At 56.0% G+C, this 12,458-nt stretch overlaps 1 protein-coding gene across 1 annotated transcript in view; it reads left to right on the top strand.

The window, feature by feature from the left end:
* Man2b2 (mannosidase alpha class 2B member 2) overlaps positions 1-12,458 on the top strand; it is a 25,819-nt gene that overhangs the window by 8,713 nt on the left and 4,648 nt on the right. Inside the window, exons 6-15 of the mRNA XM_021210569.1 lie at positions 1,734-1,911; positions 2,575-2,773; positions 5,043-5,233; positions 6,010-6,151; positions 7,478-7,662; positions 8,155-8,429; positions 9,190-9,381; positions 9,738-9,984; positions 10,335-10,445; positions 10,547-10,760. Of these exons, the coding sequence (XP_021066228.1) occupies positions 1,734-1,911; positions 2,575-2,773; positions 5,043-5,233; positions 6,010-6,151; positions 7,478-7,662; positions 8,155-8,429; positions 9,190-9,381; positions 9,738-9,984; positions 10,335-10,445; positions 10,547-10,760 (1,934 nt within the window). The remainder of the gene's footprint in view (positions 1-1,733; positions 1,912-2,574; positions 2,774-5,042; positions 5,234-6,009; positions 6,152-7,477; positions 7,663-8,154; positions 8,430-9,189; positions 9,382-9,737; positions 9,985-10,334; positions 10,446-10,546; positions 10,761-12,458) is intronic.

Genomic DNA, 12,458 nt, shown 5'->3' with positions numbered 1-12,458 from the left:
TTTTTTTTTTTTTTTTTTAATGTATCGATTTATTTTTATGCGTCAGTTTATGTGCACCACATGTGCAGTGTCCTCAGAGGCCAGAAGGTGGTGTTGGACCCCCTCTGGAACTAGAGTTAAGAAGCAGTTGTGAGCTTCAGAGTGTGAGTGCTGGAAACCAAACCTGAGTCCTCTGCAAGAGGCGCTCTCAACTACTGAGCCCCCTCTCCTGTCCCAAGGATGCGCTGTTGCTATAACCCTCACAGGGACATTGCACTTGACTTTGACGGGACCCTGTCTGCTCCAGGCCTCAGCTGTCCTCATCTACCAGGTGGGAAATTTGAGCCAGCGGATACCCAGGGACCCCGCACTGTGCCTCCCTTTTCAGGCTTCCCTTCACAGTGCCTCGGAGCCTCTTCACCCCCAGCTCTCCTTCCTGCTTCAGTGGGATTGTCCCTTGCCCCAGTGACCAGCAGTCTCCCTGCCTCTGCCTGGCCTGGAAGAGAGAGCTGAGTTACTGGGAAAGGCACAGGGCTGGGGAGGGATTTCTCAGATGTGAGGACAGTTGTCTCCGCATGCACCTGGCTGGCCTGGCTTTGCCGTGGGGTCGGCCGGAAAGTCAGTTGCTAGCTAAACCTGTAACTTTAAGTCCTCACCCTGTCGGGGATTACCATGTACAGGTGTCAGGGACGGAAAGGAGGCAAGGTCACAGCACAGAAGCACTGCACCATCTCCTAGAACCAGTGGTCCCGTGCCCTGTGGTGAGGAGGCCCCTGCAGGCTGACAGAGACGGCCTGTGCTCTGAAGTCTGGCGGGCTTGGGGTTCAAACCCTAGCTCTGCGCTGTGTGTCTGTGAGTTCTGCACGGGAGGGGCTCCAGGAGTGGAGAGCGAGCGGACAGGAGGCAGGGGCAACACTTGGAGTGTCCTTGTCATTTTCAGGGCTGCCCTGCTAGGCACCGTGTCCTGAAGCTGTTTCGATCACTCTTACCGTCGACTCATTGTCTTATCAAGGAGAGACAGGGCCTCGCCACAGAAGCAGGTGGCCCAGGGTCTCCTGGCTGCCACCCAGTGCTGTGTGGCATGAACAGTGATGATATTTCTGGGGGCTCTCCAGACCATGGAGACCAGGAGAATCTGTTAGGGAGTGACCCTGTTGCTATAGAAACCTCTGATGTTTGCTCATCACAGATTTGGGGGTGGGCCTTGAGAGAGGATTTTAATTGTTTGATTGGTTGGGTGGGTGGTTATGGTTTGGGCTTTTTTTTTTTTTTCAGAATTTTTTATTGTATATGGATGTTTTTCCTGCGTGTACATATTGTACTGGTAGCTACAGAGGACATTGGATCCACTGGAATTGGAGTTGCAGACATTTGTGAGTCTCCATGTAGGTGCTGAGAATCGAACTCAAGTCCTCTGCATAGATGGCTCAGGGCTCCTAAGCAGTGTCTCCCCGGCCCCTAGTTTTGTTTTTCCTGATACAGTTTCTCTCTGTAGACCAGACTGGCCTTGAACTTGCGTGAGGCTTCCTGTCTCAGCCTGGTGAGTGCCAGAGCCACAGAGGTGGGCCATCCCTCTCAGCTTTGATCTTTATTTAAACTGCATCACTTTTTAAAAATCTTTACTGCTGTTTGAGGGAGTTTTCCACCCAAGATGAATTTCACCCCGACCTCAACCAAGCAAGGAGGTGACAGACCATGCATAGCCATAAGCCTCTTCACCGGGTCTCTTGTGCTCAGCCTCTGTCCTCCCTCAGGTCTGGATTTTACTGGAACGGTGTGGCCGTCTTCCCAGAGCCACCCCCAGATGGCGTGTATCCTAACATGAGCGAGCCTGTCACCGGAGCCAACATCCACCTCTACGCTGAGGCTCTGGTGGCCAACGTTAAACAGAGGGCCAAGTGGTTCCGGACGCCCCACGTCCTCTGGCCCTGGGTACGGCATTCTCCACTGGGTGTCCTCAATCCTGCCAGGGCCTCCCAGGCAGCCTGTGGCAGGAACAGCCTGCCCATGAGGCAGGCTCTAGTCTAGCCCATCTCTACCCAGCTCTCGATGCTTCACCCATTCCTGCAGACCCCGGGGCCTCACCCACTCTTCTAAACTGCCCCTGCCCCACCTCCAGGCTGATAGACAACCTCCACCCCCACCACTCACGTTGTCTGGGACTAAAAGCCAGACTAACCTGCTCGGCTCTGCATTGCCTTATCAGTGCAATGGGTCTATAGAGCTATCCGCCATGAGGCTCACAAGAGGGGCATTCCTGGGGGACAGCCCCAGACCCTGTCACTATTATTAAGCTGACTGCTCTGCAGGGTATTTGTCTCATCCATCTAACTTAGCTGTGCAAGTAGAAAGGGGTGGCATTTTGTCTGGATCTGGGCAGGTGACCCACTTGTGGCCAGGATGTGTGAATCACGGCTATGTAATAATCATCATCACAGTTAATCCTAGTGATGGTTACTTAAGAAAAACCCGACAGCTACGGGAGTCTTGAGAGCGGCTGGGCTGCTGAGGGTGTCAGTGATGAGCCCTCTTGCCTGGGGGAGGGCTCTGCGGTTTCCAGAGGTTCCGACTGACCGCTGGCTCTGTGTCCTGCAGGGATGTGACAAGCAGTTCTTCAATGCCTCAGTGCAGTTTGACAACATGGACCCCCTGCTGGAGTACATCAACCAGCGCACGGCCCAGTTTGGCATCTCGGTGCAGTACGCCACACTGAACGACTACTTCCAAGCCCTGCATGCCGCCAACGTGACCTGGGGCACCCGCGACCACCGTGACTTCCTTCCCTATTCTTCAGGTAGGAGCCTCGGGAGGCTGGGGGCGATCAGTGTCAGGGGTCCAGACCTATCTCCCAGCTCGGTATAAGTTCAGGGGTGAGGAGGACCAGGCCGGTTCCCTCCTGCTCTTCCCCACCTAAACAGCTGTTTCCCAGGGCCACGCCTGTGCAGTCATGGCTGTGGCCAGTGACTCCTCCAAGTGCCTTCCACCCACTCTTCCTACATACCCTCCCCCTGGGCATACCCTCCTCACACCAAGGGTGGGCAGTCCAGAGCCTCTCCTCTGTGTTCCAGCAGCCACCCTCTCCTCTTGCTCTGCTCTGCCACTGTCACTGTGAGGGACGGCATCTCTTTCCCATGTCCCCAGGAAAGCCTGAAGACACAGCCTCTGCTCCCTGGCTGATGGAAGTCTGGGCGCCATGCCTGCAGTCTCACAGTAGTTACGTTGGTGGTTCTACTGCATCAGGCAGGGACCAAGACCCATCCAGTCCCTGCTGTCTGTGCTCCAAGATACAGGGAAGGCACCCAACTTCAACACCACCAGGCTGGCGTGTGCCCCCTGCTGGTGGCTACAGGCTCCATGTCTGCCTAGTGTCTCCCCTACAGAGCCAGGGCATCCTCCCCACTGGAGACCCAAGCACTGTGTCAGAACATCCCAGAGTATTGCCTTGTGCCTTTAATGTGGGGCTGGGGTACAGCTCAGTGACAGAGCACTTGTCTAGCATGTGGAAGGCCTGGGCTCCATCCCCATGCCAAAAACAAAAGGCTACTCTCCTCATTGCCTGTGTCACTCACTGTCTGTGAAGGGCTCCACTGTCCTGCTTGTTGTCTCTCTTTGCCTTTTGCTTTTGCTGGAGGAGAAGCCCAGGCAGCGTGGGTAGGATGCTGGTCGGCACCCTTGAACGGGACAGCTCAGAGACCAGAACATAGCCGTGCCTGCCAGTGAGCTTTGTCCAGCCAGACACTCGTGCACCAGCTGATCAGTCCAAGACCGGAGGAGGAGCCACACGTGGATGGCATCTGCTGGCTGACCATTTAGTACCGTGTGATCACAGTGCCTGGAGCAGTGCCTGCCCTTGCCTTCCCATGCCACAGTGATACCTGTGAGCCCAACCCCACCTGGTTTCATCAGTGAAAGATTAGGGGAGGAGACCCCTGTGAAGGGGAGGAGACCCCTGTGAAGGTTGCTCCCCTTCTACCCCGTTTCTTTCCCGTCCAAAGAAACTGCACACAGAGGCTCCAGCTGCAGGGTCCCCTTGACTTAGCTGCTATAATTCTCAAGCCCTTGAATCCCACCCTGTGGGTAGACATGGAGGGGACAGGGGTAGGAATGTGGGCACAGCCACAACGGTGGGGTGGGGCTATGTTTTGTGACTGTGGAGCCTGAGAGGGAGAGGTTTCTTCTGTGGGTATCAGAGCTCCATGTGTGGGAATGTCACGTGCGCATGGCTAAATGAAGATGGCCTGGTATAGGACAGGAGTTGGGGGTTGGGGGTGCCAGGCTTACAGCTTGGGCAGCCGAGGCGCAGTGAATTCCTAGCCTTCTACCCGCTCAGTTTGCTGGTGCCATTTGGCCACCTAACTGTGACCTTTCCTTGGGGCTACGTGACCGACCATTCACTAGAGTCTGGTTCTGCTGGTCCGCTGGGGAAAGACTAGGAAAGTAGAGGCAGAAGCTAGACCTGGAAGAGGTAAGAAAGGAGGAATCACAAGGGCTTGAAGACCTGCCTTCTGAAATAGCTGGCTGCCTCCCATCCTGTTCCCATGCCATGCCTCTGTCCCGAGTCCCTAAGCAACCTACCTGGTATCTCTCCGCTCCCACCTCTGCCTCTGCCTCCCGCTGAGGGCCTCGGAAGGAACCCTGCTGATATTCAGCCTGACCCGGGACTCCCTGAGGCCCACAGAGTCACATACAAAAGTATCTGGCTATTCAAGGCTCCTCATTTCTGCTGCCCACTGAGGCCCCATGCCACCCACCTTCCCTGGCTTTCCAGCTTTTTATGTATGTGGAGGCTGCACGCTTCCTAGGTCTTAGGTGTGCTGTGAATGGTCTTCTCTCCTGCTGGAGAGAAGCTCCTGATTTGTCCCAGTGTCCCCAGCAAGCATTAGACCCTGGCCAGAAGTCCTAGGTCCTGGTCTCTTTGTGTGAGCCAGAGTTCCTGGTATCGCCACCAGTCCTGAGTGCTCCCCTGGGTGGCCTGGCGGAGCTAATACCCTGAGCTGTCCCCAGAGCCACACTCAGACCTACAGGCTAGGCCCTCGGCCTCAGTGCGTGTTCTTACCCTCCAGAGCCACGGCAGGCCTGGACCGGCTTCTACACATCCCGGAGCACCCTCAAGGGTCTAGCGAGACAAGCCAGTGCCTTGCTCTATGCTGGGGAGTCCATGTTCACACGCTACATGTGGCCAGACCCCAGTGGGACTCTGGACCCTACCTGGGCCCTGCAGCAGCTCCAACAGCTTCGCTGGGCTGTGTCTGAGGTAAAGTCCCCATATGGCCATCGTGTGACTGGGCCCTCTCGTGCGGTGTGTGTTTCTCTATGATATAGAAGAGGAAACCAAGGTCCCCTCTGGGCATAAGACTGGTGCAATGTGACACCGGGCCACAGCAGGACCCTAGGTCTCAAGGCATCCACCCATTGGGTGGCTTCCTTAAGCTTCACACCTGATTGGACAAAGAACAGAGAATAGACTGGCACCATTGCCCTTCCTGGATCCAAATGGCAGCTCTCTGATGGCCTTAGGCTCACGGCTTTTCCTCTCTCGGCCCCATTTCCTCCCCTGTACATTGACACCCCCCCCACGGGATGGTGTGGCACAGTGGTCATCTCCGCCCACCTCCCTCCCCTGTATCCATGGGGAAATGGAGTCACAGAAGTCTTGTAGAGAGGCAGAGAGACTTTCAGTGTGCTGCAGAGCAGTGGAATGTGTGGCTTCAGCCAGGGACGCTTAGCCTCCTGCTCCATGAAGAGACAGCCCACCTCTCCCTGGTGCCGTGAAGCCTCACTCCCTACTCAGAACACCAGGAGGAGCCAGTGCACACATGGGAAGGCAATGACAGAGGGGAAGCTGGGACGCGGGAGGTCTCCGCAGGGCATTTCTATAAGGAATGTCAGGAAAAGCTGCCAGGCCAGGACTTTAGCCAGTTTTCCTTCTGTAAGATGGGAGGGATGCTTGCCTTCCCCCTGATGTCCTGGAAGCAGACGCCTCCCAGGACCCGGTCTGACACCCATCTTCCTTGACTCTGTCGGTGACAGGTCCAGCACCACGATGCCATCACAGGCACTGAGTCCCCCAAGGTGAAGAACATGTACACGGAACATCTCAGGATGGGGATGCTGGGTGTGCGCAAGCTGATGGCCTCCATTGCCCTGGGCGAGCCCCCAGGGTCTGGCACAGGTAAGCGGGGAGCCAGTGGCTTGGCGTGGCTTTGAAAAGAGTCTGGGGCCAGAAGTGATAGCACATACCTATAATCCCAGCATTAGGGAGGCAGAGGCAGGTCGATTTCTATAAGTTCAAAGCTATCTTAGTCTACATAGTAAGTTCCAGGACAGTCAGAACTACTTAACAGAGAGATACTGACTCAAAAAGAAATAAAAAGGAGTCAGAGGTGTCAGGCGACAGAGGTGGAGACCAGAACCTCACATGAGCCTGAAACCCTGTGATCCCAATGCCAGCGTATGATCTTGCTGGCTGGTTCAGTGCTTTGGGCCCGGTTCTTCACCTTGGAATCCAGGATAGGCTGGTGGCACTGTTGGACTGAGCAAGAACCGCTGCTGAGCCCTGGGCATTTGCTGGGTCTAGAACGCTCCTATGGCATTTAATGCCTTGCAGAGTCCACGACAGGGAGACTCATTTCTGAACCAAGGGACCTGAGACTCTGAGAGATGACAGCTCGGCTCAGGCTCACCAGCAAGGGAGGGCAAGAGCCAGCCAGACTCTGAACCTGCCACCCTGTGCTCCCTGCTGTGTTCTCTGTCCCAGACCTGCTGGTCCAACTTTTCCTCTCAAGCCCAGCTGGACTGCAGGTGACCTCTAGGCAGCCACGTCCCAGCTCCTATGTCCATAGAGCGTCACACGTGTAGAGTGACCATCATACAGTGGGGATGTTTGAAACCAGGGAAATCAGGAGCAGCCAGGAACAAGGCCCCAGGTCCCCGAGCCCTGCTTTGCTACTCTTTTGTGTTTGGCTGGCCCTTTCTAGCCTCTCTGGTCTTCTTCACTTCCAGGACAGGGTCTGGGCTGTGCCTCCCACCTACCCTGCCCTTCCAGCTCTTTCTGTGTGACCCAGTCCAGCCTGTAGATTCCGTCCAGGGCTGGCACAGACCAACCCTTGTCCAGGGGACATGAGTCTGATAGGAGCAACAGTTGCAGAAAGAGAAGAACCTGGCTTGTGACATCAGTGCTGGGTAGGGCAGTAAGGTGACCTGTGTCTTCCCATGAGCACACAGGCAGGCTTCCTCTAGCAGGGAGGAAAAACCAAAATGTAAACTGAATAGAGGGGGCAGCTAGACCCGAGGAGGGAAGCTGGAGAGCAGGCAGTGCACTCAGGGTCTAGACATAACAGATGGGACAGAAAGGACACCAGACCCGCGTCAGGAGAGCTGCTAGTGCTGGTCGGGGCACTCAAAGCCTTGGATCCAGGCCACACCCCTTCCTTTCCACATCCACCCTAAGGACTCTGGAAGGCCAGGTCTTATTTACCTCATTTCTCTTCTTATCCAGGAGCCGCCAAAGACATCATGGGGCCACGAGTGACACCTGTCCTCTCCGTAGACACAAGGCCTGTGGGATACTCTGCCTCAGTGTACAACCCGCTGGCCTGGAAGATCACCACCATTATCACCCTGACTGTCGCTTTCCCCGATGTCAGCGTCACCGATGAGTTGGGCCACCCAGTGTCAGCACAGGTAGGAGCGAGAAGTCCTGCTGGAGCGCGTTTGCTGTCTGCCACCTGGTGACCTCATTCCACTGCACCTAGGCAAAGGCCCTGAGTGTCTTAAAGACGCACTGCAACAGGTGCCAAAGTTAGGGTGAGCTCTAGGCTGCCCCCTCTGCACTCCTGAGCCATTCAGTGTGAGTCACATGGTCTCTTGTCATTATTGTGTACCCCACCCCCACTCCTACCCCCATTCCCCCTCCCTCCCATGCACCACTGGCAGCATGGGGAGGGACAAGACAAAGAGGAGAAGTGAGTGGAAGGCAAGGCCCCTGAGGTAGTACATTCAGAGCCGGGGAGTGTCTCGGAGAGCAAACCCTGTAGCCTGTAAAGATGTCATGGGAATCCCCAGGAGGCAGAAGGCCACCACCGCCTGGGCAGACAGTGGGCACCCATGCCATTGTGTGTGGCCAGAGTTATGACGTGACTGAGGAGACTCCCTCTCCATGCTGCTGGCTTGTAGATCCAGAACTCCACAAAGGACCCTTCTGCATACGACCTGCTCATCCTGACCACCATCCCGGGCCTCAACTATCGGCACTACCAAGTCATGCACGCCCGAGGGGACCAGGCAGGCACCCGGGAGCTGGTCGCCCCCAGGGCCAACACCCTCAAGTTTAGTCTCAAACTGAGGAACCAGACCAGCCAGGAAGGCAAGCGCCTGGTGCCCGTGATGAACGACTGCTATACTCTGCTGTTCGACCAGAACACCAACATGTTACATAGCATTCAGGAGAGGTAAGGTGAGGCCAGTGCTGCCTCCAAAGTGAGTCTAGGGCCGGGATACATGGACAGCGTCCCGTGACCCCTTCTGTGCTCACCCTCCCCAGGGAAGGAACAGGTGATAGCAAGACCCCCTCCTATTCTTGTGTCCTTAGGAGGGGGGACCTGGGCCACTGCAAAAAGGCTGCTGTAACTGTCTCCTCTCAGAGTCCTGACCCATAGACAAAGGGAAGACTGAAGGGCTCCGAGAGAAGGGTGCTCACGTGGTCCGCTTCTCTAAGTACAAAAACAGAGTTGTTCTTCAGGAAATACCTACACTGTTTAAAACAGAAAGGGCCTTTAATGCTCTGTTCCCACCGGCCCTCACCTGTCCATCCATGCACCGAGCCAACCACCGCCCTCCATATCTGTGTGTCCTTACCCACCCATGGATCCATCTGTCCACCCACTCACCCATGTCCCTGGGGATAACGGGTATGAAGGGTCTCTGGCACGTGACACGGGGATGGCTTGGGTCGGCGTGATGCAACTCCACTCTTGTGCCAGCGTGGCCTCTGAAGAGCAGTCTGGGGACAGTGCTCCCTGATGGCAGCCTGTGTGCGGCCTCCAACTTGTGACATCACCTGACAGTTGCTGGCTGTGGGTGCGATCAGAGGTGTTTCCCTGAGACCTCCAGTAACTTCCTCAGTCTCCCGGGGACATTTCCTTCGCCCTGATGCAGATGAGCGATCTTGCTGGGGGCGACACCAACCATTCTCCTCTCTCACTCCTGCAGACAGAGCAACCGCACAGTGCGCATAACCCAAGAGTTCCTGGAGTACCAGGCCAACGGGGATGTGAAGCAGGGCCCCATTTCTGACAACTACCTCTTTGCACCCAAGGACACCGCTGAGCCTTCCTGGGAAGCGGTGGGGATGGAGATGGTGGCGGGCGCGCTGGTAACGGACATAAGGCAGTATTTCTACAGGTGCGTTTCTGGGTGGGCGGGTCAGTGTTGTGCCTTCCCCCAGAGCCCCTGTCCCTGTACTGGGGCACGGCCCTGGCACATGGCTAGTCACTGATAGCTGCGTGAGAGAATTGCTCTCCTCTGCCTGTGCTTTTCGCATATAGCTGAACCATCATGTTGTGGGCAGCTAGGTCAGAGCATGGGAGAGGGGCTCTCTTTACTCAGTAAATGGTCCACGGCTTACATGAATCTCCACAGGGCCCATAGTCCTCCCTGGGTTGCTGCACCACAGCTTCCTCTTGGCACCTGGCATCCTATATGGAAGGAGGAGCCTCCAGCCAGGCCCTACACCACTCTCTCCCGTGCCCCCTTCCCAGGAACATAACAGACCAGGATTACATCTATTCCATCCACACCCGTCTGGCCCATCCGAGCCTTGCTGGGGAACTGCTCTGCCAACGGATAGAGCAGCAGTACCGAGTGGGCCCCCTGGACCTAAACCGTGAGGCCATCCTGAGGACCAGCAGCGACCTAGACAGCCAGCAAGTCCTCTACTCTGACAACAATGGCTACCAGATGCAGCGGAGACCCTACAAGGCTTTCAGGAGCAATCCCATCCCCCGGGTATGCCTGTAGCAGCTCCACGCTGTCCCCAAGCACGGCTCCCTGACCCTGTTAAGCACCCGCTCATAGCAATAGAGAGGCCCCTGGGGAGAGCTGTTTCAAAAGCCCTGACCAGGATCCGCTCTGTGGGCTCTGCATCCTGGCAGCGACCTGTTTCCCTGCTACCTGTTTCCTTGGCTTTGTCAGGGGTCACTCTTGGTGCCATGTGTGTTGAGCCCTTAGCAGGGGCCGAGCGTCCCATCAGCCAAGCTACACGGCTCAAAGCAGCTCTGCCACTGTACCTAGGAGACTGGCTGGTCTCTGCCTGACCCTGTACTGAAGGTGCCACTGTTTGGCACTTGTGTCTGCAGAATTACTACCCCATGGTACAGTCTGCCTTCATCGAGGATGACAAGAGCAGGCTGGTGCTGCTGGCAGAGCGAGCACACGGCGTCTCCAGCCAAGGGAATGGGCAGGTGGAGGTAAGAGAGGCCTGGCTGTCCCCCACCCCACCCCCCGCGGGCCCTCACAGCCATCCACAGCATGGCCAGGGCCAAGGAAGGACTGCAGATGATCCCCGCAGGTGATGCTCCATCGACGGCTGTGGAACAACCTGGCCTGGGACCTGATGTACAACCTCACGCTGAACGACACCTCCGTTGTCCACCCAGTGCTCTGGCTCCTGCTGGGGCCCAAGTCCACCACGACGGCCCTGCACCCAAGGAGTGGGGTGGCTCTGCAGCACGGGCCCGTCGTGTTGTTAAAAGAAATGACTGAGGAAGAGCCACCCATTCATGGTGAGCATCATCACGGCCTAAGACACGCCCACCGGGAGGTGTGGCTCCTGCCCCAGGATGCTGCCCAGCTTTGGAGCAGGAAGGGGACACAGAGGCTGAGTGCTCTGCTAGTCGGTACAGACAGACTCACATTTGTCCCTTACCCTTCCTCTGTCTCCCCTCAGTCTTTTCCATCTCCTTCCTTCTGTGACTTTTTCTTACTTAACACGATCCTGCAGCACTATAGACCTTTGGGGGTCAGAAGCACCCCACTTAAAAGACTGACTGACTCGAGGTAGGCTGTCAATGCCTAAGATTGCTTCTAGTCCAAGGATGCCTAGCCTTTAGGCTTCTGGCAACACTAGACAAAGAATTGTCATGGGCATACACATTAAACCCCAGAGTATAGACAACCTGTGACCCACGGATTATGAGAGCACACACACACACACACACACACACACACACACACACACACACACAAACGTATTCCGTGTGGTAGTGCAAAGTGACTGTCATCTGCAGTGCCCCCGTTTGAGAACTACAGTCAGTTCCCAAAACAAACAACAAAATCACTAGATGAGCTCAGCACCTTGAGTGAGTTTATGAGCTTATGATGGCCGCGTCCGTAGCTGTCCTGGGCCACAGGCGAGACCTACCTAGCCATGATCTAAAGTCAGGGTTCGTGCTGTGCCTCCCCTAGGCCTTCTGTGACAGCCTCACGGCTCTGTGTCGTATCTGAGGTAGCAGGCCCTGGCAGGCTGCGTTTTTAAAGAGTTCAGCAGTGCAGCCTCTGCAGAATGAGGCCTAGAGAGAATGTGCTTCCATTCTCACACCTCCAGCCCTGCTGTCTCCCTACTCACTGGCAGCAGTTCGCATTAGAAGGTTTTTCAACCAGAGCCCTCCCTCCTAGGCATTAGAAGGCGGGTGGCTGTCACTCACCCCTGCAGGGAATGTCTCCTAAACTCTTGCCATGTGTAGTGTTTAAGGTGTGCAGCCTTTGTCCTGCAGTTGTCGGGGTGACTGAGGGCGGGTGGGGGACATGGTCACTCAGAGAATGTTTGATGGAAACATACTGCCAAGGGCCTGGCACCTTATGTTTGGGGGACCATCAGACACCCCACACCACGTACACCTGGGGTTACCAGGGGCCAGATGCAGAACTGGCACCTCTGGTTAAGCAGAGCCTGGGGAATTCATTAAGTAAGAGCCCAAGCCCGGCGTGGCAAGCCATGCCTGGGATGAGAGTAAAGGCAGCAGTATTGCTGTGTGTTTAAGGCCAGCTTGGTCTAAGCAGTGTGACCCCATCTTAAAAAGAGAGAAAGAAAGGGGAAGGGAAATAGAGAAAGGAGGGGCTGAATGAGAGGGCGGGATGGTTGTGGGTGACTAGGGAGCAGGTAGTCCTGGCAATTCTTCCACTCTGTCCTCACGCTGCACGGGGCAGGCGGCCAGGTGGGGTATGCGCTCCCCCTAGTGGCTAGCATCTTTACTGCAGGCAAAGATTCAGTTCAGTGTGTTTGAGAAGCCCCCCCTCTCTCTCTTTCTCTCTCTCTTTCTCTCTTTCCCTCCCTCTCTCCCTCTCTCTCCTCCTTGAGCAGCTGAAAGTCATGCTCTGAGGTCCAAATACTTCAGAACCATAATTGAGCTCAAGACCTAGAACCTCCATAGGCCAACCCCTCATCTTACCTGAGCTGGCTGCTTCCATCCCCCCTCCCTCCC

This window comes from Mus pahari, chromosome 13 (genome assembly GCF_900095145.1).
Source record: "Mus pahari chromosome 13, PAHARI_EIJ_v1.1, whole genome shotgun sequence".
In the NCBI taxonomy this organism is placed as follows: Eukaryota; Metazoa; Chordata; class Mammalia; order Rodentia; family Muridae; genus Mus; species Mus pahari.
The sequence above is the reverse complement of the archived record's forward strand: the minus strand, read 5'-3'. Positions and strand labels throughout refer to the sequence as shown.